Below are 27638 nucleotides of genomic sequence, written 5' to 3'. Positions count from 1 at the left end.
CACGAACTGATGCTCCTGATGTGTCACCTGTGAGGGAACCCTCAGGAACAGCCCTGGCCATGGAGAACAAGGGATGTTTGCTCCATGGAGTTTGCTACAGGAGTTTGCTCTCAATTCCTGGTGGTAACAGTGCCCAGGAGCTCTCAGGATGGTTCTCAGCCCCTATCCTCTCAGCAGCACGCCTGGAGAACTTCCTACATCCACTGCCCAACTCCAGGCTTGGGAAGGGAGGATGGATCCAGCCCTGGGATGTGCTGCCAAGTGACAGTGCTGTCCATAACATCAGCCACACAAACAGCAGTGTGCATTTGTCCTTTAATCACACCCCAAAAGGGTGGTGCAGGAACAGGGTGGTGGTGGACACTGACTGCCCACAGATTCAGGGAGGGCACGGGAGGAGAAGCACAGGAGAAATGTCCATGCACGTGCAGATCTGAGCCAGCCCTCGAGTCCCTTGGGTCATGGTGCAGAGGGCAGTGCCTCAGCTCTCCTGGGAACTCCCAGAGCCTGGAGCTGGGCAAGGGCTTCAGTGCAAAGTCCTGAGAAATTCCTGGAGGTAGCTGGGCGGGCAAAGACACAGGTCTGTGGTCAGGTTACAAGGAGCTGCCATTGTGGTTGGTAAAAGCTCTGAGCCAGCCTCGGTGAGCAGAGACGAGTCCCTGGGAGTGTCATGCTGTGAGCCAGGCATGGAGACACAGGAGCTGCGTGTGCAGGGTCCATGCTGAGCAGCGCTGAGGCCCGAGGGGCTGCGTGGAGGTGCTGTGTGGGAGAGCCTGTCCAGAGGCTCCTGGGCTGTTAGAATGCCTGGCACAGCTTTGTCTGTTCCTCCTGGCGGTGGCTCTGTGGGGACAGTTACAGGGATCTTTCTGCCTGGCCAGGGAACCACACAGCCTCCTCCTGGCAGCATCACAGGTGCCAGGGAAATATCTGGATGGGCAAAATGGAGGTGGCAGCACTCAGAGCACTTCCAGGCTGTGAGCACTGGCCTGAGGAGTTACCTGTATGATCTCTATACTGTTGGCAGCAGCCATCAGCCAGGACACAGGTCCCTTGGGTCCCACCTCCACGTCACAGAGTACAGGGGAGCCACTCCGGGAGGGCAGGGAGGGCGTGCAGGAGCCTGAGGCGGTGTCATTGTCCTCAAAGAACTGCAGGGGGGACAGCCCCATCTGGAAGAGCAGAAGAGGGATGGACACACAACCCGTGTGGAGATCACCCATCCATGTGCAGCCTCACAGCCCCCAGGGCTCCCCAGGCAGGGCAGGACCCTGCCCCCAACACCTACAGAGTGGTAGAACTCGTCGGCAGCGGGGTCGATGACCAGCAGCGTCACCTGGTCCTGGTGGGCGCGGATCCTGTGCACGGTCTGCTCGTGGTCCAGCCCCTCGATGCTCTCCCCGTTCACAGCCAGCACACGGTCCCCTTCCTTCATCCCTGCCTGCTCAGCTGGCAGCCCCACATCCACATCCCACAGGAACTGGCCTGCCACAGCGGGGCACAGGGAGGGGACAGGCTCACACAGGGAACTGCCTCTGCTGAGCCCCGTGTGCAGGTGGGGACAGGGTCCCTTTGCAGGCACAGAGCTGTCACCTCTTCCCAACCCTCAGAAATGTCTTGCTCAGCTACAAACCGCCCCTCTCAGCCCTCCTCACCTACTCCCCCCGAGCTGCAGTCATCCTCCTTGAGCAGGAAGCCGTAGCCAGCAGGACCCTTCACCAGGTGCAGCTCCCGGACCTTGAAGGGGAGCCTGGAGGTGTCAGCCAGGGCAGCCGTGACCCGCAGGCCCCGCAGGCGGTAGAACTCCTCCACAGCGCTGGATGCCACCAGCAGCGTCACCTTGTTGCCACTCTGCTTGAGCTGGATGAAAGCACAGGGTGCTCAGTGACATTCCCAGCCCCATCCCTCGCCCTCCCACGCCAGGAGCAGGCACCTTTTTGGTGAGCTGTGTGTGGGAGTAGCTCTTCACGCTGTCCCCGTTCAGCTCCAGCAGCCAGGAGCCTGGTGGCACCCCTGCTCTGTCCGCTGGCCCGTCCTGCAGCACCGACAGCTGGAAGGTGCCCTTGGTGCCTGCAGGAGGAGCAGAAGGGGCACTTTGGGGTGAGTGAGGTGCTACAGCAGGGAGGCTCGTGGTGGCAGCGTCCTGCTTTACCTTCTGGACACGACACACTGAAGCCAAAGCCGCTTTTGTCCCTGGTGACGTGGCAGAGGCGCGGGCGGATGTCATCGGGCAGCATCTGGGACAGGTCCCTGCCCAGGGATTTGGCTGCCTCATAGGAGTCACCATCCAGCACGGCCAGCAGGACCTGGTTCCCACTGGCCTTGATCTTCTGCACCACCTGCAAGGACCCAGGCTGTGAGCCCTGGGCAGACACCCCTCTGATCCCTGGGGTCAGCAGGGTCGTGCATCCTCCGTGCCCCTGGCTGGGCAGGACCCAGGCGTTCCCATGGGATGCTCCCAGCTTACCCTGAGGTGATCCATGTCATCCACAAAGTGGCCATTGACCTGGAGTAGCCTGTCCCCGTCCTGCAGCCCCCTGCGCTGGGCCACCCCTCCCATCTCCAGCTGCCGGATGACGTGGCCGGGGCACACCAGCTCCTCGTGCAGGCAGAAGCCGAAGGTCTCCGTGTTCTCCTTGGTCAGGAGGTAGAAACGGGGCTCCCCCACACCCTCACTGTCTGTGTGGGGGCACAGCCCGTGAGCAGGGCTCTGCTGGCATCCTCACACAATTCTCCACCCCACCCTGGCCTGGGGATCTGCTCATCCCTTCTGTGTTCACCTCCCACAGGTCTCCAGTGTGAGAGAGCTCAGGACCCCAGCAGTGCCCAGGTGCCTCAACCCTCTGGAGACACAAGGACACCCAGGTGCCACAATCCTGTACAGACACAAGGACACCCAGGTACCACAATCCTGTACAGACACAAGGACACCCAGGTGCCACAATCTTGTACAGACACAAGGACACCCAGGTGCCACAAGCCCGTGCAGACACAGGGACTCCCTGGGAGATGAGGGCGTGTATTTACCCGTGTCCTCAGTCAGTGTCAAGGCAGGGTTGTCGATCCCAACTTTGGGGTTAAATTCAAATTTTCTGAAATGATAAAGGGCAGGAGAGGCCATGTTATTGCAGGATGGCCTTGCCCCTGCCTCCCCCAGCCTTGGGGAGTCTGTTCCTCTCAGAAAGGGCAAGCTGGGGTCTGGGGCTCCTTTTTGGGCAAAGCCAGAGGGGATTTGCCTCTCGGACCATTCCCCACATCTCCCCTGAGCCCCAGAAAGCCCCTGGTCAAGGGGAGATCAGCACTTACATGATGGACATCTTGTCTCCCTCGAGCCCTGCAGAGGGAGAGGAGATGTCAGCACAGGAGCTGGTGGGCTGGGAGCTCTCCAGCACTCAGGGCTTGTCCACTCACAGGCTGAGCCTGCCATGCTGGGTGAGGGGGTTTGCCAAGCCCACACAGCCCCCAAGCCCCTCTGTCTCTCAGCACAGGTTGTTCCTTGGCCCTGTCACCACTGTCCTCCAGCATTCCCAACAGCAGGACCTGCTGCTCAGGTCCCATGGGCAGTGTGAGGCCAAAGCAGGGCCAAGCAGAAGGGGCTCAGTCCTGGGGGTTTACAAGGCTCTTCAGTGAGAGGTGAGAACATTCACCATGACTCCAGAGAGCTGCTGGAGCCAGGAGAAGGAAACAGAGATCTTCCCCAACACACAACCCCCCAAACCCCTCCACACCTCTTTGGGCACAAGGAACCCCACACCCAGGGAGAGGGCATTTCTCCCCAGCATCCCCACAAGGAGACATTTTCCTGCATGCCTCGGGCTCCTTTCCACAGGCTGCCTGGCCTCTGACATTGTCTTGCTCCCTCTGGCAGCAGGGCCCATGTGTGTGGGGAAGGGTCTCCAGAGGATTCCCAGCACATACCTTTTGTTTGCTTCATGGCTGCAGGGATTGCCAGAGGGAGCAAGGTACAGGTGAAGTGGCAGGGAAGTGTCCCCGCCTCTTCCAAGACGCCCCAGGTTTAATGGTTAAACAGCTCTGAGTCTCCCCTGCCCTCCCAGCCCCAGGGCACTGCCAGTCAGAGCTGGGAGCAGGGACCAGCACCCAGGGACACCCAGCATGGGGACAGCTCCTGGTGGCTCCCAGGGAGACATGGTGGGACAATGACTGGTTCAGCACTGGAGCAGAGATGAGCTGCTCCATGCCGATGCTGTGAGATGGGGAAAGGCAGAACCATCCACTCCAGCTGCTGCAGGGGCAGCTCCACATCCCTCCCCAGGAAGGGCCCAGAGAGGAGATCAAGTCTTGGTACTAGTGTGCTTCAGTGGAAACAGAGTGGTGCACTTTAATGCTCCCAAAGATTCACAGACAAGCCCCAATCCTGCTCCCTGCCACCACTCTGGCCGAGGTGCAGGGGCTGGCTTTCCACAAGCCCAGAAGAACAAGTCCCATTTGCTCCTGGCCTGGTTTCTGTCCCATTCCCACACTTCAGCCTCTCCTGCAGATGAGGCTGAGCCCCACACACCCAGCACCTTTGTCAGCACCATCCACCCAGCATCTCAATGTGGGTAAGGGCAGAGGGAATGTGCTGCTGGGCACACTGCACTGCCCCACCCCAGGCTGGTGGATGGGCAGCAGTTTAGAGGCTCCCATCCTGCAGTTTCCCCAGCATTTTCTTGACCTCGCTCTCGACTCGCAGGAACTTGGCTTTCCTCCAGGGATTGGCAGTCTGGCTGCGGCTGCTCTCCAGGTCCTGCAGCAGGAGGGCGAGGTGCTGCCGGACCCGCTGGCGGTCCCAGAAGGGCAGGTTCCTCTGCACCACGCTCAGGATGTAGGACCAGTAATCGGAGACGTCGGTGCCCGCCGTGAGGAAAACCAGAGCCCTGACGCCGTCGCGGTCCATGCGCAGGCTGTCGAGAGCCCTCTTGCCATCCTCACTGATGTCGTTGAAGTAGAGGCTGGGAAAGCAGCAGGAGAGGCTGGTGAGGGCTGAGGGGAAGGACAGAGGCAGACAGGGCAGGGCAGGAGGGCAGGGACGGACTCACTGCACTTTGTCCAGCGTCTCGTGCCCCTTGGCCACCTCCACCACGCGCAGGGCCGCCGCGTCCGTCAGGGAGTTGTAGCCCAGGTTGAGCTCCCGCAGGTGCCGGTTCTCAGGCAGGCGCTGGGCGATGGCCTCGGCGCCGGGGTCGCCCAGCGCCGTGTGCAGCAGGGACAGCTGGCTCAGCGAGCGGTTCTTGGCCAGCGCCTCGGCCAGGTAGCGAGCGCCCTGCTCGCCCACGGGGTTGTTGGCCAGCCTGCGGACACGGGAGCTCAGGGAGCGCCCAGGCACGTGCCGGGCACTGGCAGGGTCACGCGGGGCTGGGGGCCGTACTCACCGCAGGCTGCTCACCACACACTTGTCATGCAGCAGCAGGTCACGAATTTCCTTGCAGGCGTCGGACCCCAGACTGTTGAGCTGCAGGCTGGTTCAGAGCAAGACACGGGGGTGACAGGAACAAAATGGCTGTTACCTGTGAGCCTGGCAGCCCTGCCCGCTCCATTTTGCCCATCACCATCCTCCCTGGGCTCCCCAAACTAGGCCACTCCAGGTTTCCTCCCCAAAAGGGAGCACGGTGACACCGCACCGGAGCATGAGCCAGCAGAGCCAGTGCCAGCAGGAGCAGGGCAAGGGGATGGTGAAATCTTCAGGGGGTGGGTGAAAGTCAGAGGAGAGATCAGGGCTCCATCAAGCCCTCCTGAGCATCTGGAGGAAGGAAGTGCGGCACAGCCCAGCTGCACAGCCCGATCCATCTGCACTGAGCACGTCTCGCCACCACCTGGGCAGCAGGAAGACCTGCAGCTCCACAAATGTTCTGGAATGTGTGTGGGAACATCTGCACAGCCCAGACTCCCACCTTTGGGACAGCAAACTCCTCACAGAGCTATCGACACGGGGATGCCGGGTAATTTTCTCTAGGGACTCAGTTCTGCCAGGACAGCTGGCAGCCAGCCCAGCCTGTACCAGCTGCAGGGAACTTCCCAAAAATTCCTGTGGGAAGTTGAGCTGGGACTGCAAATCCCAGCATGCAGTGCCCTAGAGAGGCTGCTCCAAGAGTGTTGCATGTTGGAAGCTGTAGTTCCCTAGGTCTGCACTAAAGATAAACATGCCTGTCCTTAGCTTTTCCATACCTGGGCTCCTAAAGCATCCTTGTGATGGGAAAAGGTGAGAAAGAACCCAAATTTTCAGCAGTGCCCAAGGGCAGGAGGAGGTGGTACTCACTGGAGAGCTTTGCATCGCAGCAGGACAGGGAAGAGGGTCCTCAGGCTGCTGCTGTCCAGGTTGCAGGAGGTCAGGTTCAGCTCCTCCACCTCGTGACCCGTGGTGCTCATGACAGAAGCCAGCACAGAGCACTTGAGAGGGGTCATCTTGACAGAGGAGAGGTTGACAGCGCGGAGGGAGCGGACGGCCTCGGCCGTGAAGCGCTCGTTCTGGAACTCGTGCAGGAAGAACAGGTAGTCCATGAGCTCGGAGGGGGGCAAGCCCCTGCGGCCCTTCCTGATCACCGTCTTCTTCATGGCCTTGGCGATCTCAAAGGCTGCCAGGTTCTTGATGGAGCAGCCCAGCTGCTCCAGGATGGCGCGGTTGCGCCGGGACAGGATCCCACCCATGAAAATGGGGAAGAGCTCGAAGACCTCATCATCAGGGGCCTCATCAGGGTGGCGCATGGGCCCCTCCACGCCCAGGATGCTGAAGTTGATCTGGTCCAAGACATCATCGTTGTAGTAGTCCTCCTCTTTGAACAGCTCCTGCGCCATGGTGTGGGCTATGGCATCCCTGTCCTTGCCGCTCACCCGGGAGAAGTAGCGAGGGAAGATCTTGAGCAGGTTGAAGAGCACGGGGAGGAAGCGCAGGGGCAGCACCTTGGAGATGATGTTCACCACCACAGCCACATCTTCGCTCACCTTTCCAATGACCTCTGACAGCTCCTTCCCCACCCTCTGCACCAGGGTCTTCTTCTCTCCCAGCACCACGTACAGGGCTGCCAGGTACTCCTGCATGGCGGGGATGGTGAACACAAAGGTGTGCTCCTTGCCCGGCTGCACGCACGGGCTGAGGAAGAAGCGGAAGGCGTCGCTGCGGAAAACCTCCAGGAGGTTGAGCTCGCTTTCAGTCTTCATCTCCACCTCGAAGCACTGCCGCAGGTCTTCCTCTGAGAAGCAGGTCTTGCGGGACATCACCCCCTCGTAGGCCAGCTTGCCCACTGTCTTGGCCACGTACTTCATCATGGAGATGTGGCTGGGGTCGGTGCTGTCCACCACCTCCCCGCTGAAGTTGAGCCTCAGGAAGCTGGTGTAGATGCCAGTCAGGGTCTGGCTGGGAGGAACCGTCCTGGTGAAGTAGAGGAAGTGCAGGGTGGTGCACACCAGCCAGCAGTAGGAAGGCAAGAAGCAGGCAGCCGTTATTTGGTTGTGGCGCTCCAAGTTCCTCGACAGCATCTCCACCAGGTTCTCCTGCTCGGCCGAGCTGCGGTGCTGGCTCTCCTCTCCCGAGCAGCCAGGCTGGCTGAGGCGCATCTGGAAGTAGAGCTTCTGCAGGTTGGTGTCGGAGAAGCCACAGATCTCGGCGTAGCGCCCCACGTACTTGCCCGGGATGCGGCGCACGGCCGACGGGCGCGTGGTGACGATGATGCTGGCCTGGGGACACGGGGATGGATGAGTTTGGGGGTGCTCAGCAGGGCATAACCCACAGGGAGGTGCACAAGGATCACCCCATCCAAAGGTTGGGGCTCACAAAGCTGCTGGACAAAGGGTGCTGGATCAAACCCCGCCCAGGCAGAGGGGACAGAAGAACTTTCCCCTTTCCCTCCTAGACATAAATAAAACCTGGAAAACCACAGCCTTCATTAGATTACCAGGCCTCCCCAAAGATCCCACCATGACATGAGACCACCTTGGTAAGTCCCTCCAGGAACAGAGACTGCCTGCTTGCTCCCAGCCAAATAATGATCACAGCAGCCCCTTGATGCCTCAGGGCTCACCCCCAACCTTTTCCCAGCACAACACCGACCTCGGGCAGGAGGTATTTCCGCAGCAGGTTGACCACGATGGCAGAGGGAGGCACGGGCTCGTTGGGGTCACAGCACAGCTCGGTGCCAGCCAGGCGAAAATCCAGGTTGAGGCGCTCCAGCCCGTTGAGGATGAAGAGCACCCTGAGGTTGGACGCCTCCAGCAGCGGCACCACGTCCCGCAGGTGCTGGTACTTCTTGGTGACGAGGCGGCGCAGGGACACGTGGGCGTGGCTGTGGGACAGGTCCTCGCAGGAGAAGGGGATGACCAGCTCGAAGCGGGGCAGGCGCCCGTGGCACCAGTCCACCACCATCTTCTTGATGAGGGTGCTCTTGCCCGTGCCCACGGTGCCGTAGAGAACCACGTTCTTCACCTGCCGCCCGCAGGCGTCCACGTCAAAGAGGTTGTGGAGGCTGATAACCTTCCTAAGGGGCTGCTGGAGCTGGTTCTGGATGGTTAAATCAGGGGAGGGCTTCAGAATCTCCTCCAGGGAGCTCTCCCGGATCACTGGGTCCACATGGACGGCATCCAGCGAGAAGGAAGGGCCGAACTGCCTCTCCTCATTGGGCTGGTGGCTGAACCACGCAGACAGGCTCTTCTGGTGCTTCTTGATGGCACCTGGAAGGAGGAAGGTGTTGGGCATGACAAGGATTGCTCACTGGGGGGTACTGGAGAAGTTGCCTGCCCCAAGCCACTGCAGAGTGGGGACAGCACCCAGTTATGGGGATCCCCACACTGCCCAGGACACTGTGTAGGACCCTTCCTCCAGAGCAGAGCTGCAAACTCACCAGTAAAGGCCACATTCCTCAGCTGGGACTGACCATGGTGAGAGGAGCCAGGCTGGGCAGAGCTCTCCTGGGAGCCTCCCTGGTAGCGAACACAGCCCCTGCAGGAGGAGGGAGAGCATCAGGGAGCAGCTCCAAACCCTGCTAGGAGCAGGGGGGGCAGATCACAGGTGAAGCTGTGGGAAGTGCTGAGAGGAACCAGCTCACCCCTTCCTTCCCCCACAGCACAGGGGAGTGCAGGGGCACGGCTGGGAGGTGAAGGCAGGTCAGCAAGCCATGGGCTGTGCATTCCCAGAAAACCCAAGGTGAGGCAGAGGAGGTGGGCTGGAGTCAGAGCAGGCAGGGAGGTGGGTCTGGGTGTTTTTCTAGGTGGAAGCAAAGCAGTGCCCCTGGTGCCAAGGCAGCCAGCTCAGCCAGCCAGGTGCTGTGGCAGAGCCCCAGCGTGTGACACTCTACCTGGGGAGGGAGATGCTGCTTTTGCAAAGGATCTTCCTGAGGAAACACCTGCCTGCAGGTCCTGGGGGGGAGGAAGAATGCACATGGTCAGGGATTGCCCTCTCCACCATTTACCCCACCTTGCTGGGGTGCCCCACATCCCTGCACAGCTGGGGAGGGATGTCACTGGGGACAAGGCTGAGTGGCAGAGGCACAGAGCCCAGCTCACCTGGCACGGCAGCAGCACACACGGACACTCTGCGGGTCCCCCTGCTCCCTGCCAGGGACCGTGCCAGCTGTGCCCAGCTGCCCCAGGGCAGGCAGCTCTGGCACTGCATGGCCCGGGACATCCTGCACCTGAAAGACGAGGGGAGGTGGGTGAGGAATTCCGGGGTGCTCAGCAGAGCTCGGGGGGCTGCGGGAATGTGCTGCAGCAGAGCCCTGCCCAGCCTTACCTGCCCCAGCGTGGTCCAGTCCGGCAGAACCGGCTGTGGTGGCGCTGACTCAGGCTCAGCAGCGCGATCCTCCAGGAGCACGGGTGGTGCTCACAGCCCCCAACATCCTGGGAACGGGGGAGAGGGACATTCACAGAATTCACAGAATGACTAGATGGAAGAGACCTTCAAGATCATCGAGTCCAATCCGTGTCCTAAACCTCAGCTAGCAAACCCCAGCAGAAAAAGGAAGGAGCAGGGTGACAGCTGGCTCACTCACACCTCCCACAAGCCACGCTGTTTACAGTCCCTTTTTATATCACCCAGATAAACTCGGGCAAAGGGACGGGGGCAGAGGAGCTGACCTTGAACAGGTGTCCCGACCTTTGCAGGAAACAACCCCCACAGTGTCCCATGCCCGGCTCGCAGCCCCTTCCCAGCCCTTCTGCCCAGCCGAGCGCTCTGTGCTGCCGTCCTGCCGCAGAACCCTTTGGGGACCCCTCTCGGCACCCCCGTGACACTCGCTGTGCCCTCCCAGCTCCATGGCGAGGCCGTGGGGTGCGGGGACAGCGGCGGGGCTGCCACCGAGGGAGGAGACAGCGACAGTGACAGTGACAGCGACAGCGACAGTGACAGCGACAGCGGCGGGGTTACCTCGTCCGGCAGGATTCCAGCGGGAGCGCCGAGCTGCCTGTGCCGGAGCCGCCGCGCTCACGGGGCACACGGAGCTGCCCATCCGGCCGCTGCCCTGCGAGCCCCGGGCTGCGGGGGTGGCTGCTCTGCCGGCAGAACTTCCTGCGACGCCATCCCGCCCGTCCCGCCCCGCCGCCAGCGCCCCGGAGCTGCCCGGGGCCGGCAGAGCCCGGGGATGGGGGCGGCTGCGGTTCGCCAGATGTGCTGCAAGGCGGCGATGCGCTGCGGGCACATCTGGCGGCTCTGCGCTGCGCAACCGGAGCCGGCAAGGACGGGTTCTGCTGGAGAGGATCCCGCCCCAGCCGAGAGGGCTCCGTGTAGACACCACTGAAGGCCCAGGCAGAGTTTGCCAGGCCTTTTTCACGTTCTGAGGTCTTTTTCTCAGGCTGGGAGGTTTTTTCCCAGGCTGTGACAACTTCTCAGCTCTGGCCTGAGCCTTTCCCAGGATGATAACTTTCTGTTAAACAGAAAGGAATTAATAAACACAGATTAACACCTGGTGTTGACTGAGAAACAGCTTCATGCTGTACATGACAGGAGATGTTTTCTCCTATTGTCCAAGGAACTACTGTCCTGTTTGAGACTTGTGAACCACTCTATAAATATGGTTCGGTTTTTTAATAAAGTGCTTCTTCAGCTTCTCATGCTAAAGAAATCATTGTTGTCATTACACAAGAGTCTGTGTATTGCAACAGCTCCAGCCAGACAGCACCTGCTTGTGCCTGTTCAACACACGTGATGTTCAACACACAGCCACACCTGCCCTCTGCTGCTGGCACATCCCCTCTGGCCACCCAGCAAGGGACAGCCCTGTCACGGGCCACACTCATCTTCTCGGCCCCTGGATGTGTCCCAGGAGGTGCCAGCCCACCCAGGGTGCTGGGCTTGATGTAAGGCTGCCAAAGGATGTTTGAGGATTTTACAAGCAGGAAATACTTGGTTTCTCTTCTTGATACTTTTGTTACAAAAAGTTACTAAGTGGTTTGTAAAAATGACTGCAGCAATAACAGAACTTCTAGTTAATCCATTGACATACTGATGAAAGTAGTAATAGATTTTTTTTTTAAGTGAGTATTCACAGTACTTCTGAATCTACCCTAAGGTCTCATCTTGAGCCACCTGAAAACACTTTCAGGCTTTTACTCCACCTCACCAATAAAGAATATTTAAAAATTATTTTTGCCCCCCCAAATTCAACACCCTCCATCACACCCTCAAGCCTCTCAGGAATGAGATACATCCAGCAGTACACTATAAATATAAGTTTTATTGATGTGTGAAACCCAACAAGTACAGCTGGCATCTCGGAAACACCGACACAAACCACAACAGCTCCTCCTGCCCAACAGCTCCAGGGACCCTCTGGGCACTGGTGAGCCCCAGCAGCAAGCTGGACCTGGCACCCCGTCCCTGCGGGGCACTTACCTGCTTGTGCAGCCCACTGAGAGCCCAGGGCCTCACCTCCACCTGCCTGGTTCCTGCCAGGCTGCTCCTGTTCACAGCCTCCTCCCAGCAAGGCAGAAAGATCTGGGCAAATGCCACCTGAGCAGCTGCCACAACAGAGCTGTGCCAGCAGTCTCCCTCAGCCTTTGAGCTGTTACCTGCCTCCTATTTTGGCAAGCTGTCACAGGGAGAAAGTGGCTCACACCTGTGCTCCTGTGGCAATGTGAGTTTCAATGGCTGCACTTCTCTCACGTGCCCCCCATGCTCTGCTCTGCACGTGTGGACAGGTGGAGGCTGGAAAACCACAGGGTCCAGCGTGGCAGGGACACACAGAGATCCCAGGCTGCCCACGGCAGAGGGCAGGACAAATGTGTCCACACACAGTGAGAAGGAAACACTGTTTTATTGCCTGATTTGGGAGAGGGGTGAAACCCTGGGAGAAGCCCCATCCCTGTTCTAGCCCGGTCTCCCCTCCAGCAAACCCCAGCCAGGTGATGAAGCGTTTGCTCTTCTTGTGCGTGTGACAAAGGTGGCCTGGACATGCATGGAGGTGAGTGGCCACAGCCCTGCCTGCACCACAGCACCTGTGAGAGGCAGGACCTGACCCAGCCGTGGGCCTAGGGGGCTGAAGCAGTTTTTGGTGGGTTGAGGCTCACCTGGAGTTCCCAGGGAGCCAGAGCCACAGCTTGAACCCCACCCTCATCCACTCAAAGTGCATCACAAGGGAAGGCAGGGGCAGGAGAGAAGGTGTGGGGGAAGAAGCCTGCTCTCCTCCATCACACTCCTCCTGATTATCCAGCCACGTTCCCTCGTGGGATTCCTGCAGCCAGAAGCACCCATGGCTCTGCTTCCCTGCTCTGATAAAGTGCATCCTTGCTACTGCCCTAAGGGCTTCCTGGAGCAGGAGGGCTGCATCCCATCCCTCTGCCAGGCCAGGACAGAGAAAACCCCTCCTGCAGGGCAGGGACCACCCAGGCAATAAGCCCCAGGGCACTCAGTGCAAACGTGCTTCTGCTCCTTGCATTTCCCTGCATCTTCCCACCACCTCTGGGACTGTCCTTGAAGAGAGGGAAGGGCAGTGGCACCTTGGCTCAGCTCCTCAGGCAGCACTGAGGGGGCCTCTGCCCCGTGCCACATTCCCCACTCACCAGCCCCTTCATACCAACACATTCATTTGTGTCCTGCTGCCTCAGGAACAAGCCCTATCACCCCCACTCCCCAGAGCCCTTGCCCAGCTCAGGCACAGCCATCCTGCAGCTCCAGGGTTTGTCCTGGCCCTCTGCCCTGCAGTGGCCACACACCTGCTCAGCTGGGACACTGCATCTGATGGGCACAGGGGGTACAGGCTGTGCTGAGCCCTCCTGGACACCCCAGGGTGCTGCCAGCTGCCCCATCCCGGGCACTGGGAGCCACCTGCCCTGGCAGGGTGCTCCAAGCCTGTTCCACAGCATTTCTCTGCAGGCAGCAGAGCCTGGTCAACAAAGCCTTCCCCGTGTGTGGGGGACATGGGCAGTGGCAGTCACTGGTGCCTGCTGGTAGCCCCTTTGCTCCACACACTAGTCCATCTTGTCCTGGTCCTCCTGGGAGCAGTGGTGGCCCTGGCTGTGGTAGCACAGGGGTGTCCAGATGTGCTGGGTGCAGTGCTGGGGATGGCAGCACCTCCAGGGTGCAGAGCTGCCTTGCTGAGTGCCCAGCAGCAGGGCCAGCCCAGCCAGGCTCTGCTGAGCAGCCCAAACACAAGCAGCAAACCCAAAGATCAGCCTCCAGGAATTCCTCTGCTGCAATCTGACATTTTTCCTGCAATCCCTGCTGCTCCAAGTGCCAGGAGCAGGATGCCCCAGGCTGACCTGAACCAGGGCCAGCCTGCCAGGGTGGGGCAGGGCTGCCTCCCCCACATCTGTGCTCAACAAAGCCCTTTGGGTTCCCACATTTGTGGGTGACAGTGCAGCCCGGTGCCAGCAGTGCCAGCACACCCACGGGCCTGTGCTGTGCAGGTAAGCAGGGTGCTGTGTTCCCAGCACAGCAGCATGTGCAGATGCCCCACAGCTCTGGGCTCAGCTCAGTTCCTCTGGAGAGCCAGCAAGGTGCTGAATTGCCTTCCCTCTGCAAGGTGTGCTACTTTGGAGCAGCCACCAGAGCCACACACCTTTTCCTGGCACCAGTCACAAAGTGCAAAATCCTTCCCAGTGCCCAGGCTGCAAACAAACCAGTCTGGGATCTCACCTGCTTTCCAGTTCAGGCACTGCTGGGACCCCCTTCTGCACAGTGTCACCCTGGGGCTGGCACTGTGACAGGCTGGGTGTCCTTGGCATCCCCTCCTTGCACAGTCGGTGCTGAGCGAGGCTCGTGCGCCCTGTCCTGCTGAGACAGCCCTGGTGGTGCTGGGGGAAGAGAGGCTCAGGGAAGGGCTCAGGGCCAGCTCTCCTCCTGCAGCACAGCCTCCAGTGATGACACAGCCGAGCCCAGCCCTGCTCTTCAGCCTCCTGGAACTGGCAGGGTGTGGGAACCTGAATCCTCCTTGCTCCATGCAAGGGGACAGTCACTTCTCTCAGTGTTGGTTGATTTGGTTCAGACCCTCTTGTCTCTTACACCAGAGAAAACAGGGACTGAATGTGAGCCTCCCTAAGGTCTGAGAACACTGTCCTGCTCCCACAGACCCTGGTTTGAAGATCCCATCTCTGAGGATGGTGTCCCAGCAGGAGTCTGAGTCAGAGCCCCAAGTCCTTTTCTGCCTGCTGGCTCCTTTTCCCCTCCATGAAGACTGGGATGCAGTGGGGTTTGTGGAGGGAAAAAAAAGAAGGGGGGAAATAAAGACAAAAGGAAAAAAAAAAGGAGGATTTGCTTAGAGAGGAAAAAGGGATGCAGCAATCTCTGTGGCTACGGCGACAGGAAACACTAAAGCCTTGTGCAACTACTCCTATGGCATCTTTGGGCTCTTCTCAGCACTGACTCACACGCTGCTGGCCAGGATGAGGAGTGGGACCATGGGCTGTGCTTCCAGCTGTGCAGCTCTTTCCTCCAGCCCAGCCCAGCCCCAGCCCTCTGCTCCCCCTGCATGGGGCAGGCTCCTCGTGCTCAGCACAAACCATCTCTGCAGGACTGTCCCTGGTGTCCCCAGGGCAGCAGGGACAACGAGAGGGGACCCAAGCTCCGTGGGGCTCGTGGGTCCTGAGGGGGAGGGTGGCACATGCCAGGGCTGTACAAAACGTTTTGCAATGAAGAGTGTGTGGAAAGGTTAAAACAGTTCCGAGATGTCTCAAAACCCTTCTCGACTGAGCCAGGCCTGGCTGGCACCTCCCAGTGCCTCCACCACGGTCTGGGACCTGCAGGAGCGCCGTGTCCATCTGCAGAACATCTCTCCCAGCAGGCCAGGCCTGGGAACGGCACCGGGACCCCACGGCCCCTTTATCTCTCAGACTTGACCTTGTACCTGAGCACCAGGTAAGCCAGGAGCCGCAGGATGACGAAGAAGATGCCCAGGATGAGGAAGTCCAGGTAGAGCTTGGCCTCCTCCACGTCCAGCTCCTGCAGGATCTTGATGGGTTTTTGGAAAGGGCAGAAGTCCTCGAGGCACTCCAGGTCCTCGCGCTCCATGGCATAGATGGTGAGGATGACACCCTCAAAGCCATACCTAGGGCACAGCACAGCCCAGGGTCACCAGAGTGTTGGGTTGGTGTGGCCAGCAATGTGTATTCTGTCACCATCTGTTGCAACCGGGTGGGGCAGTGCCCCTGATCTCCTGGCACTTATTATCTGCTAATGGGACATCTTTAAACCAGCTGGGGCAATCATCTTTATCATTCCCATGACCCACCCTTCATCCAGGAGGTATCACCTGTTAATGGGCCATTGTTTAAAACTGGGTGTGGCAGTGATCCTTATCACTGTGGGAGATATCTCCTGTTAATGGGCCATTGTTTAAAACTGGGTGTGGCAGTGATCTTTATCTCCTGGCACATATTATCTGCTAATGGGCCATCTTTAAACCAACTGGACAATCATCTTTATCTTTCCCACAGCCCATCCTCCCTCCAGGAGATATCTCCTGTTCATGGCCAGTGAGTCCCAGTGCATGACTGATAAAATTCCATCATCCCACTGGGAGATGCTCCAGCCAGGGCAGGAGCCAAGCCTTTCCTACCCAGATAAAAACTGACATTTTGGACACCAAGGCACCTTCTTTCCACTGGATTCCAGAGGAAAGCCAGACCTTTCCACATCATCCCTGGACCCTCAGAGGCAACTGCACCTTCTCCAGGAGCACTGCTCCAGCTGAACCACATCTGCCACTGCAGGAGGATGCAGCCACCATTGAATGGGACTGCTGCCACCACCCTGACTGACTGACGGGTGTCAGCTTGGATTCTGACTCTGGCAGGGTTTGGGATTGTTCTGTGTAATGCTGCATTTCTATTTTAATTTTCCTAGTAAAGAACAGTTATTCTTAATCCCCATCTCTTTGCCTGAGAACCCCTTAATTTCAAAATCATAATAATTTGGAGGAAGGGTGTTTCCATTCTCCATTTCAAAGCGAATCTCCTGCCTTTATTGACAGACACCTGTCCTTCAAACCAGGACACCAGGTCACCCCCAGGGTCACCAGGAACCCCAGCAAAGGGAGCTCTGGCCAGAGCTGGGGACCCACCTGACATAGGAGACGTAGGAGCTCCACTGCAGGTAGGTGGGGATGGTCTTGAAGCTGACAAAGAAGCCCGAGAAGAGCAGCACAGGGATGGCAGTGACGGGTCCCACAAAGGTGGCCACCTGGGGAGCAGAGCCACTGGGGTCACATCCCTGCCCATCTGTGGGCAGCACAAATTGTCACGGGGACAGATAAGAGGCCAAGCCCTGTCAGACCTGCAGGGAAGTGGAAGCAGCTCCGATGAGAAGCCCGAGAGACTGGGCCACCAGGGCTGTGGCGGTGGCCAGGGCTGAGAAGAGCAGGAAGCGCGTGGCCTCGGGGGGCTGGCCCGTCATCCAGTACACGATGCTGCAGTAGGCAATGGGGCAGATCACCTGCAGGGGACAGAGGTGACACAGTGACACAGGCCTGCTGGGCCATCCCCACCCCACACAGCTCCCTGGCCAGCCTGGGCCACTGGGGGGGAATTGGCTGTGCCACATCAGCGCCGGGGTGGTGGCTGAATCCACGGACAGCTCACCTGGAAGGGCACATCTGCCATGGTCTTTGCCAGGTAATAGGCTTTGAGGCTGTACCAGTAGTTCAAGTGCTCCCTCAGGAACACAGTCATCTCCTGGGGGACTGCAGGGAAACAAGGAGTGAAACAAAGCAATTCCCTGCCCTGGGGTGCTCCAGCCCCTCTCCCACCCGCCCTGGTGCAGGCAGGTGGGATGCACCAGGTAACTCCCCTGCCTGCATCGTGACAGGGTGCTCAAACCTTCATTGGGGAAAAAAAACCAGTGATTGTTAAGGGAAATTTACATGTGGAAAACTCAGCTTGGGTGAGGCCTTTTATGCAAAGGGAGAAAGCAGAAAGTACAGATATACACACATTTTCTCAGATTAAAAAAATAAAATTTTAAAATCCCAGCATTCTGCTTGGAGCCAACAAGGGTCAAATAGCCAAATTACACCCAAATAAAGGGCAGAACTGCAATACAGGCAAACAGAACTTTTCCCCCGCTCTTTAATTTTTTTCCTCTTCTCTCTTATTTCCCCCCTTTAGCCCAACCCCTCTGGCTCCCCACACCCTGCCCAGGAGCACTCCAGCAGCTGGAGACAGTGAGGGGGTTTTGGGGCAGGGAGCTCCTTACAGGTGAGGATGGTGGGCATGAGGGCAGCGAACATGAGGAAGAGCATGGAGAAGAAGAGGAAGCCGGTGTTGTTGAAGACCTTGCCCGCGTCGTTGCCGATGTGCAGGTAGAGCAGCCCGATGAGCACCCCGATGCAGATGTGGGACATGAACCGCAGGTGGGTCAGCACCTGCAGGCACAGGGGGGCTCAGCAAGGCCCCCAAAAACACCCCAGAGCAGCAACAGACCCCGTTGAACTCCTTGTTGCTGCCAGACCCCGAAGAGCCCAGCCCCAAGCCCTGGCCCTGCCCTCACCGTGTCCCTCAGGATGCAGATAAAGGTTCTCTTGAAGAGGATGCAGAACTGAGTCGAGGTGCTGGTGGCAAATGTGTGGCTCTCGATGTGATCCACATCCTGCAAGAGCACAGGGACGTGGGTCAGGTTCACATCATGGATCCCCTGCTGGCACAGGAGGCTCCTCTCAGCCCCACTCACCGTCCCACACGGTGGGCATGATGAATCTGCCTTGTCAGGGCTGCTCTTCTTCTCAGCCATGGTGCACATCCCGTTCTGGACAGCGCGGAACAGGACGGGGTTGAGGTCCCCGTACTCTCCTGAGGCCACCTCAATGACTGTGGGGGAGGACAGGACCCCTGAGAGGTGCTGAGCCAACCAGCACCTGACAGCAAGGGCACAGTGTCTCTCTTTGGCAGCCCCCAGGGCTTGGACCTTGCCACTGTGCTGGGGAGGGACACTCACTGAAATCAGCAGGGTTGTGGTATGTGGGGCAGTGGAGGCCGAGGCCCTTCAGGTAGGGGATGAGGTTGGTCACGACACCCTTGAAGATGCACTGGCCCTGGCTCAGGATGTAGAGCTGCAAGAGAAAGCCAGGATGTGGCAGGTGCATTGTCACCACACAGGCCACCCTTGCCAGACACAAGCCCCAGCCCAAATGCCTGCAGCCCACCCCTCCCATGGCCTCTCTCCTGGCTCTTGGGGCCAGAGGGACCCCATCCCAACCCAAACCTTGTCAAACATCTCAAAGAGCTTGGCGCTGGGCTGGTGGATGGTGCAGATGATGGTGCGCCCACCCTGAGCCAGGGACCGCATCAGGGACACCACCTGGAAGCAGGAGGCACTGTCCAGACCACTGTGGAGGAGAACGAGACAGCAGAGAGAGAAGGGGAGAGTTGGGAGGGGGAGAAGAACATCCTAAAGATGCCCCCACTCACCTCCCCTCCCCTCAGACACGCAGAAGGACATCAGCCCCAGGGCACAGTCCCACCCCTTGCTCAGGGGGTAGCAGAGGGCACTGGCCCAGCTGGGCAGGCAGTGCTGGAGCTGCTGTGGCCTCACCTGGTGGGCTCATCGAAGAACATGACGGGCGGGTTGTTGACCAGCTCCAGGGCGATGGCCAGGCGCTTGCGCTGCCCCCCCGACAGCGAGCTGGTGCGGGTGTACGAGCACTCCAGCAGCCCCAGGGCTGTCAGGATCTCGTGCACCTGTGACAGACAAGGGTTTTCATGGACCTTCATCCCATCCCTGCCACTCCCTTCACCCTCGCCATCCCCTGCTCCCCGTCTTGGGGAGCCCACCCTCCTCAGCGCTCACCAGTTCCTTCTTCACCTCCTGCTTCTCACTCAGCTTCAGGTTAGCAGAGACCTGCAGGGAGTGGATGGCCAGGGAGACACGACTGTCAGATGTAGGGAACAGAACTGGCTGCACCACGGTTCCACCCCATCAGCTCAGGATGGAGGGAGCACGGACAGCAGGATTTGGTTCCCATGTCCCAGAGCCCTTGGAAATGCCTGATGCTGGTGTGGGCTCAGTGCCCACAAGGAGGCAGCCCCCAGGGTGTCCCTCAGAGCTCACCATCATGGCCTCGAGCACGGTGAGGTGTGGCAGCAGCATGTCATCCTGCATGATGTAGCAGGACATCTTGCGGAAGGTGCGCAGGTCCCGCGGCCGCCCGTTCACCAGGATCTGCCCCTTCATCCCAGTCTCCCTGCAGGGAAGAGGTGTGGGGAATGCAGCACAGCCCTGCACCCCCTGCCCCCTGGCTCCCCCCAGCCTCACCTGTAGCCAGCCAGGATGTTCATTAATGTGGATTTCCCAGCTCCCGAGGGGCCCATGATCCCAATGAGCTCCTGCTGGCAGAACTTCCCTGACAGGCATTTGAGGAGAGTCTTGTACCCTGCAGGGAGAGAGCAGCAGGGGTTTGGCTTCCCAGGGCAGCGTTCCCAGGGACTGTGATCCCATCCCAGCACCTCAGGACCTCCATGTGCCATGCCAGTGCTGTGTGTGCCTGGAGGTGTCTCCATCAGCATGCCCAGGGCTGTGGCCACAGTGACACCACGCTGTCACCTCCAGCATGATCCCTGCCCCTGGTCCCTGGCTGGTCCCACTGATTCCCAGCTCTGAAGAAGCTCCCGACCTGGATCACAGCAAAGACCAGGGAAATCCCCGGGTCAGGTCACAGAGCTGCTAAGGAAGATTACCAGGCTGTGACACTGGTCCTGAGCATGACTTCAGATGCTGATCCCTAAGGCCAGGGGGGAGGGACAGCGCGGAGCAGGGCAGCAGGGGGCAGGCAGAATTCCCAATCCGGCTGTTGCCTTCATTGGCATTCACGCTGTGGCACCCGGCAGCAGCCACTGCTAATCAGACCTGGAATTATCTCTGCTTTAAACGCGGCTGATTAGCATTTTCTGGCAGAAGGAACATGATGTGTCGGCAGTAAGGAACAAGCACAGCCTCAGGCTCTCAGGAGCTGCCCCTGAAATGGAGCCCTGGCTGCGCAGCAATGGGATAGGGGGTGATAACACCATGGACCGAGCCTGAGCATCTCCTTCATGGAATTGTGCCCCCTCTGTGCCCCCGGCAGACGCAGTGGGGCAAGGGCAACGAACCCAAACTGGGGCAACGAACCCAAACTGGGGCAACCCCAGGGACAGCCCGCTCACAGTCCCACCTCACTGGGATGCCCTGGGGCTCGTCCATCCCCAGGGAAGCTCATCCGGCACCCCTCGGGGTCAGGAGCCCCGCAGCAGGAGCGGGTCCCGCGGGCAGAGGGGCGGCCAGAGGAGGGCGAGGGGGGCTGCTGAGGGTGGCCAGTGGCGAGCAGGGCCAGCAGCCCCCGGCAGCGCAGGCTCCGCACCGCGCATGCTGCTCACGTCGGCGCCACTGCAGCTTGCGCAGCGGTTACTCACGTTCATTGACTGCCAGTAACCTCCTGCCTCAGCACAGCGGGCCAGCCGGAGCTGGGGGCTGTGGCCAAAGCCACCGCCAGCCCTGCCTGAACGGGAGGGGAAGCGTCCTTCCCACCGCCATCCCAGTGACACCGGGACCCCGCGCCCTTGCTCACACCTGGTCCAGCTGTCCGAACCTTTCCCCCTCCCTCCCTGCAGGGCATTGGCCCGCTGGCAAGCAGCCGGCCCCCTCCGGGGTGCTCCGGCACATTCCGCCCTGGCCAGCCCGCGGCTGTGCCGTGGATCCTCCTGGGATGCTTCCTCAGCATCCCGGATAACAGGGAGGCATCATCCCGGAGGATGTCAGGGCTGCTCCCACCGTGTTCCAGCGCCTCGGTGTTCCTGCACAGCCTGGGGACAGGGGCAGAGCCCCTCTCCTGGCTGGCGGGGCCCCCTCACCGAGCAGCCCTGTGACCTCGGTCCCCACTCGTCCCCACCTGCCTCCTCTGCAGATCACCCTCCATCTTATCGGGCTGCCTGATTGGCATCCCATTAACTGAGAGCGCTAATTAAAGCAGACTGCCACCCACCAGCCGCCATCTGCCTCCCCTCTCCCCTCCCTGAGCTCTCGGCCAGAGTCGCACACAGGGAAGGGAGCCACGGCCTGGGCTGCACGGGGAGAGGAAATCCCCCACAAACCACACCTTGTCCTTGGCTGCATCCCACACACCATCACACCCCAAACAGCAGCGCTGGGCAAACCCATCCCACCCCAGGATATCTGCCCTGGCCAGAGGTTTCCCTGGAAGGAGGGAAGCACCCCTGCCCTCCCCTGGCATTGCACAGCGCAGGCACACAGAACTGCTGGGACAGGAGCCTTGCCTTCTCCTGCCACCCAGAACAAACAGCCACAAAGAGCCCCAGGCGCTCAGCAGAGCAGGGTGAGATCATGGCATGCAGGACGGGAACGGGCTGTGAGAGCCCTGCAGGTGCTCTCCCCTCCCCTCCCTGCTCCTACCTCTCTTCCTCCACCAGGATCCCTCCCGCACGGAGTAGGACAGGTCGATGAACTCGATGTTGACAGCCGAGCGCTTCGGGAGGTGGGAAAACCTCTGGGCCTCCGTGATGTGATTCTCCACCTTCTTCAAGTGGGTGGTGAGCAGGGGGGCGTCCGGGGGGCCGGCGTGGCACACCGTGTCCTCCAGGGCGATGGAGACGCAGGCGGGGTCCATGCCCTTCTCCGCCATCCTGCTGCTCTGTGGGGAGCCACAGGATCGGCTCGCAGCGGGCTCCCTCTTCCAGGCACTGCAGGGACCAGCCCACAGCCAGTCCTGTCTGTCTCCTTCTGCTGCTGGCTCCAGGCCTCACTGTCCCCTCCGCCCAGCAGCCACATCTGGCTGAAGGATGGACCCAGCCAGGGATGCTGAGCCTGCACTGAGGGGTTCAGGCCGAGGAACAGCAGCATTTTGTTCAGCTCCACAGTCAATAATTCATGCACCTCCTGCAGCTTGGTCCAGCTTTGCTGCTGGAGCTGTTCAGCTCCCCCAGTCCCGGGGGTCCCTGCCCCAGTCCCATTTGTGCCGGTGGGTGCAGGGTGGGAGGTGGGGGAGCTGATGCCCTGCCCTATACCTGCACCTCCCCAAGGACTCCCCGGGATCCAGCCCTGCCCTTAGGGAACAGAGCTATGAAATCCTAAACAAGCAGATTATTCCAGCTGGTTTTGTGGACAAAGCACACCGTGCTCCTGGGGCAGAGCAGCCCTGGATCCATCAGACCCTCACATACTGCCTGGAGTCACCCTGGGCTTGCTGGAAGAGCCTTAAAAGAACAGGGAGGGGGCCCTGCTGGTGCCATTCCTTCTCTGCCTTCCTTGGCTCATCATTTCACCTTCGGGGCGCTTAGAGCACAGCCTCAGAGGCCAGGCCAGCACCGAACTGGGGCCATGACGCTGATGCACCTGCCCCAGCCCTCTCCTGCCTGCAGTGCTCCTCAGCCGGCTGCAGCACGGCTGGGCTCGGGGGATGCTGAGCCAAGCAGGGTGGGGAGCACGCTTACCCGGCTTTTTAGAGGCTGGCAGGGGTTCGAGGATCCCCCCAGCAGCAGGAAAAGGAGCTTGGGCTGTGCCTGAGCGCGCTGTGCCCTGCACCCATCTCGCCTCCCCGCCCGGGGTCCCACCGCCCGGCTAACCTACATCCCGCTGGGCTGCGGCTGCAGCGCACACACACGGCCCCTGCCAGGGGCGGCCGGATGCGGGAGATCCCCCCAGCCCACTCCCTGCTGCAGGCAGACCCCGCTCAGGGCTGGAAGGAAGCCAGCCCAGCCCAGGGGAAGGAGGGGTGGGGGATCCCAGCATCGGCGGGGTGCAGGAACGGGGGGCTCGGGGGTGGCGGTGGGGGGCAGCGGGCTCGGAGCGCCCTCGGGCTCACCTTGACTCCTCCGGCTGGGCGTTCACGGAGCGCTAAATCCCGCAAGCGGCTCTCGGCGGCTTAGCCCAGCCCCGAGGCGCGGGGTGGGGACGGCAAGGCTTTGCCCGGAGATGCTCTTCCTTCATCCCTGCTCCCCGCCGGCCCCCTCCACCCCAGCCCCCCCGGCCCCGGGGAGGCTCTGGGCTCTCCCGCAGGCTCACCTGGCAGGGTGCGGATCGGCGGCTCCGCTCCCGCAGCGCCCCCGCCGAGCCTCCTCCGCAGACAAAGGGGCGATGCCCGGGGAGCCCGGCCGGGCGGGGGGCGGCGCGGCTCGGCTCGGTTCGGTTCGGTTTGGCTCGGTTCGGTCCCGGGGCTCAGCGGCCGGAGCCGGGCTGGGCGCTGCCCCCGCGGGTGCTCGGCCCGGGTCTCCTCCCCATCCCTCCGCGGGGCTGGGTGCGCAGGGCGGGCGGGGGGCGCTCCGGCCCCAGCCCCGCAGTGGCTAGCAGAGGCCCCGCAGTGGCTAGCAGCCCGCCGGGCTCGGGGGCGCCCCTCTCCGCCAGCCCCGTGGCCGGTGCTGCCGTGCGGGAAGCAGGATGGATGGATGGATGGATGGATGGATGGGCTGCCCGGGCGGGCAGCGCTGCCAGGCAGCGAAAAATCCTCTTAAAGGGACCGGCCCTATTTCCTCTCGCTGCCTGCCGGCAGGCCCTGAACATCCCTGAGCACACGCCTGGGGTTTGCCAGCGCTGCCTCTGCACCCCCCTGCACCCCAGTGCCGGCTCCCGTTCGCATTTGGGACACAGCCCCCGCAGCTCCCCCCACTGCCCCCTCAGCCCAAACCCCCCTGAGAGAGCCCAACACACCCTAAACCCACTCCTGCCCCGCTCAGACCCCTGTGCAGACACCCCAACACGGGCACGGGGTGCAAACAGGGCTGCCATGGCTTGGGACAGCCTGTGGGGTGACAGCTGGTCACAAAGGGTCATGCCAGGGGGGTGTCCCTTCAGGGTTTTACCCCCAGCACACCCTCATCATGCAGGACCTGGATCCCCTGCACCTCCCCAGCCTGGCTCCCTCCTCGCTGTTACTCACACCTCTCCCACCACAGCACTTAAACACAAAAGACATATGGAAATGAGTGGCACCAGCAAGAGTATTAATTAAAAAACCATCTGTTGAGCCAGGGACAGCATTCCCAGCTTAGGGCTGGGACAAATCTCAGGGCAAGATCCAGGCAGAGGAGACCAGGGGGCTGGGCCAGGGGAGGGCACCAGGAGTGATCCATGGAGCCAAGATCCTCATGGAGGTCTTAAATCACCTTGTCATGGAGCACAAGGCACGTGGCACTCACCCAGTTCTGTGCACCCAGCTCCTCCCATCCCTGGGGCACTCCCCGTGAGCAGTCCCTGCCCAGACCTGCTAAGGGCAGTGCCAAACGGCCCTTCCTCCCTGCAGGGGGGCAGGAGGAGGGCCTGGGAATGACCTCCTGATGTAAAACTCCTTTCTGCCCAGCTGGGCACAAGCTGGTGGCCATAAAGCAACCAGCAGCTGCTGGGGAGTCATTTCAAGGTGGAAGGAAGCAGGGATAAAGCCCAGTGCCATTCACATCCCTGTAATCCCCAGCTGGGACCTTCCTAAAGTGGTTTTGTCCACAGCTGTGTCCCCGTGGTGGCTCACTTGCTCAGGACAGTGGCAGAGGGAGCCTGTCCTGGTTCTGTCACCTGTGTTCAGGGCTGCAGGGACAGAGCAGGCAGCAGAACCTCTTTGCATGACAGGAAAGCCTGTGTGATTCCCTGCAAATACATTTTTAATGATCTGTGGCTGCTCCAGCACCCTCAGCAATGCCATCACGTGTGCTCCAGACCACCCTCTCCTTCCCTGGGGGAATACAGCTGCTTCCATGGCTGCTTCCTCAGGTGTCCTCAAGGGGCACAAAGCTGCTCCTGGCTGGAGCCAAATCTCTCCCTTTGTGGCCCCAAGCTGCTGGGAGGAGAGGCCCTGGGGGAAAGGGGCACTCAGGGCAGGAGCACAGATCCCCTGGAAGGAGCAGGACCAGCAACCAGCAGGAACGATTTTCCACCTGGAAGATGAGAGCTCTGCACTCCCAGGGAGGCTGCAGGGCAGTTTGACCCACTGGGTTCCTCAGCAGTGGCTGCTGCAGCCCTGGCTGTGGCATGGGGACAGCAGGCAGATGTCACATTCTGCTGGCCTCAGCAAGCTCAGAGGGCAGCTCCACCTCTCAGCTCTCACCTGGAATTACCTGACACGGAGAAATCACAACCTGCAGCACTGAAGGACAGGGATTTTGCAACAGGCACAGGTGCTGCCTCCCCCCAGAAGAGGGTCTGAGCCTCCCCTGGGTAGCAGGCAGGCAATGGGTGCTGACACCACTGTCCCCAAGGCAGCTACAGGAACCACACACAGATCACCCAGAGCATCCCCTGCCCCTGGAGAGTCCTGGGGTGAGCCAGCCCTGCAGCAGTGAGTCCAGAACATCTCTGCCCCTCTCAGCTGGCAGCCTCGGGACAGACAGAGCTCATGGAAGGAGCACAGCAATGGACACACGTGCTGAAGGGAAGCAGAACCCAGGCTGGGACCTCCCTCAGCACGGGGCCAGTGGCCACAGCCCCGGGTGGCCCAGCTCTACCTGGAAGAACCTGAGGAGAGCAAAGAGAGCAGGTTTTGAGCTGTTTGCAGCTCCCATCTCCCAGTGCCCACCTTCCCCCGGAGCAGCGAGCCACAGCCGGCAGTGCCACCAGCCCTCACCGCAGGGTACGTGGCAGTCGCACTCGCAGGTGTCACAGCGCTGGAACCAGCGGGGCCAGCCCGAGAACTTGGTGACACAGCCGGAGATCTTGATGCAGCCGCGGTTCAGGGAGGCTCCCAGGTGCGCTTGGCTGCCGCACGACGAGGAGCACTTGCCTGTGATGTCCCGCTCGCTGATCTCGATGCGGCCGCGCAGGCAGATCCCTGCAGGGACGGGGACGGGGACGGGGACAGGGACAGGGACAGGGACAGGGACGGGGACAGGGACAGGGACGGGGCAGGGACAGGGACAGGGGCAGGGATGGGGACAAGGACAGAGATAGGAACAGAGACAGGGACAAGGACAAGGACAGAGACAGGGAGAAGGACAAAGATAGGGACAGAGGCAGAGACAGAGCCCATCACGGGGTGTGCTCACCTGGAGCCCCCCGGGGCAAGGAGGGCTCGGGGACGATCCCGCAGGGGCTGATCGGGCACTCACGGAGGCAGGAGGGCTTGGGGGTCCAGCTGCCATCGGACTGGCAGGCGCTGGCGGGGTCCCCCAGCAGCAGGAAGCCGGGCCGGCAGCTGTAGCGCACCACGGAGCCCACCCACCAGTCATTGCCGTGCACCACCGAGTTAAAATCCGCCTCGGGCCGCCCGCAGTTCACTGCCGACAGCGATGGAACCGCGGCTGGCAGCCGGGGCACCCCGCTGGCCACGGGGCAACCCCGGCATGGCCGCGGGTGGCCCAGGCTGTGTCCCCAGGGATCCCCGTCCTTGCCCCGGGCTTTACCTCTGCAGAAGGATTTGTAGCCCAGCCAGCAGCAGCTGCCGTTCCCACACTGGCTCCTCTTGAGCTCCTTGTGCCTCCCCTTGCAGCCCCCCAGGCAGATGGGTGCCGTGCCGGACCAGTAAGTGTCCAGCTCTCCTGGGGGCCAGGACACCATTCCCAGCAGCTGCCCAGCCCATCCCAGCCCCTATGGAGGTGTTGGAGCCCACCCCAGCCCTTAGAGCCCATCCCAGCCCCCATGGAGGTGTTAGAGCCCATCCCAGCCCCCATGGAGGTGTTGGAGCCCACCCCAGCCCTCCCCAGCCCGTGTTCTGGTGAGGAGAGCAGCCACTCATCCTCAGCTCCCCTGTGCCAAGCCTTGGTCTTGCTCCTCACTGGGCAGGCCTGGTGCCAGCAGCTCTGGGGCACCCCATAATTATACCCCCTCATTCCCCAGCCTCCTGTTGTTACCTTCTGGGTCCTGGCAGGAGATGAGGGTGGCCAGCACAGCGAGGAAGAGGAGGCCCAGTGCCATCATCTGCCTCCTCCCCTCGCCCCTCCAGCCCCAGAGCCCTCTCTGCTTGCCCAGGAGAAAGTGAACTTGGGTTCCACACACCCCCCCAGGCCAGGGGCTGCTGCAGGACACGGGGGAGGAGGAGACATTCCCTTTAATGCCAATCCTCTCCCCAGCAGATAATCTCTGGCAGATTACCCTGCCTGGAGCCCTGTTTAAAGGGACACTCCCAGCCCCAAAGGGGGCTCAGGCACAGCCCTGGCTCTGCAGCAGGCTGGAAGGAGGGCCAGGCTGGGAGTGCTGCGAATGCAGGGCTGGCACGGGGCCCTGCTCTCGAGGGCATCCTCAGCACAGCTCTGCCAAGGCAGGGAGCAGGGGCCAGGCAGGCTGGGCAGTGCCAAGGGCAGGGATTCACTGCCTGCAGCAGTGT

The 27638-nt window shown here is 60.9% G+C and overlaps 4 protein-coding genes across 9 annotated transcripts; all 4 read right to left on the bottom strand.

Moving 5' to 3' along the window:
• Positions 1-297: 297 nt before the first annotated feature.
• On the bottom strand, positions 298-4155 carry NHERF4 (NHERF family PDZ scaffold protein 4). The gene is made up of 10 exons (XM_079326859.1): positions 3916-4155; positions 3304-3331; positions 3025-3089; positions 2465-2676; positions 2150-2336; positions 1931-2067; positions 1653-1857; positions 1286-1482; positions 999-1169; positions 298-840 (listed from the first exon to the last, which is right to left on the bottom strand). The coding sequence occupies exons 1-10, from the start codon at positions 3929-3931 to the stop codon at positions 796-798; spliced, it is 1263 nt and encodes a 420-aa protein (XP_079182985.1). The 5' UTR covers positions 3932-4155; the 3' UTR covers positions 298-795.
• A 148-nt stretch (positions 4156-4303) lies between these two features.
• Positions 4304-10367, bottom strand: NLRX1 (NLR family member X1). Of its 3 annotated transcripts, none has more exons than XM_079326857.1 (10): positions 10349-10367; positions 9716-9822; positions 9490-9617; positions 9282-9342; positions 8829-8926; positions 8042-8658; positions 6254-7668; positions 5370-5456; positions 5037-5288; positions 4304-4949 (listed from the first exon to the last, which is right to left on the bottom strand). In XM_079326857.1, exons 3-10 carry the CDS (start codon positions 9608-9610, stop codon positions 4631-4633), a joined length of 2970 nt encoding a protein of 989 aa, XP_079182983.1. In that variant the 5' UTR covers positions 9611-9617; positions 9716-9822; positions 10349-10367; the 3' UTR covers positions 4304-4630. The 3 variants fall into 3 exon arrangements, with proteins under 3 accessions (XP_079182983.1, XP_079182982.1, XP_079182984.1); XM_079326856.1 differs by lacking the exon at positions 10349-10367 and adding an exon at positions 10060-10287; XM_079326858.1 differs by lacking the exon at positions 10349-10367 and adding an exon at positions 9033-9190 and having other exon boundaries at positions 9298-9342; positions 9716-9855.
• A 4283-nt stretch (positions 10368-14650) lies between these two features.
• Positions 14651-23475, bottom strand: ABCG4 (ATP binding cassette subfamily G member 4). Of its 3 annotated transcripts, none has more exons than XM_079326873.1 (14): positions 23399-23475; positions 21791-22028; positions 19661-19778; positions 19457-19589; positions 19196-19246; positions 18941-19086; positions 18611-18734; positions 18344-18458; positions 17900-18216; positions 17606-17774; positions 16993-17093; positions 16688-16846; positions 16476-16594; positions 14651-15461 (listed from the first exon to the last, which is right to left on the bottom strand). In XM_079326873.1, the coding sequence occupies exons 2-14, from the start codon at positions 22017-22019 to the stop codon at positions 15236-15238; spliced, it is 2007 nt and encodes a 668-aa protein (XP_079182999.1). In that variant the 5' UTR covers positions 22020-22028; positions 23399-23475; the 3' UTR covers positions 14651-15235. The 3 variants fall into 3 exon arrangements, with proteins under 3 accessions (XP_079182999.1, XP_079182998.1, XP_079183000.1); XM_079326872.1 differs by lacking the exon at positions 23399-23475 and adding an exon at positions 23199-23364; XM_079326874.1 differs by lacking the exon at positions 23399-23475 and having other exon boundaries at positions 17900-17998; positions 18080-18216; positions 21791-22860.
• Positions 23476-24312: 837 nt separating this feature from the next.
• On the bottom strand, positions 24313-27413 carry LOC306812330 (protein lev-9-like). 2 transcript variants are annotated; one of them, XM_079326837.1, is made up of 5 exons: positions 27166-27413; positions 26719-26853; positions 26425-26592; positions 25944-26147; positions 24313-25834 (listed from the first exon to the last, which is right to left on the bottom strand). In XM_079326837.1, the coding sequence occupies exons 1-5, from the start codon at positions 27230-27232 to the stop codon at positions 25821-25823; spliced, it is 588 nt and encodes a 195-aa protein (XP_079182963.1). In that variant the 5' UTR covers positions 27233-27413; the 3' UTR covers positions 24313-25820. The 2 variants fall into 2 exon arrangements, with proteins under 2 accessions (XP_079182963.1, XP_079182964.1); XM_079326838.1 differs by lacking the exon at positions 27166-27413 and having other exon boundaries at positions 26425-26510; positions 26719-26914.
• Between the last annotated feature and the right edge of the window lie 225 nt (positions 27414-27638).

Source organism: Erithacus rubecula, assembly GCF_903797595.1.
Source record: "Erithacus rubecula genome assembly, chromosome: 25".
Lineage (NCBI taxonomy): Eukaryota > Metazoa > Chordata > Aves > Passeriformes > Muscicapidae > Erithacus > Erithacus rubecula.
The sequence above is the reverse complement of the archived record's forward strand: the minus strand, read 5'-3'. Positions and strand labels throughout refer to the sequence as shown.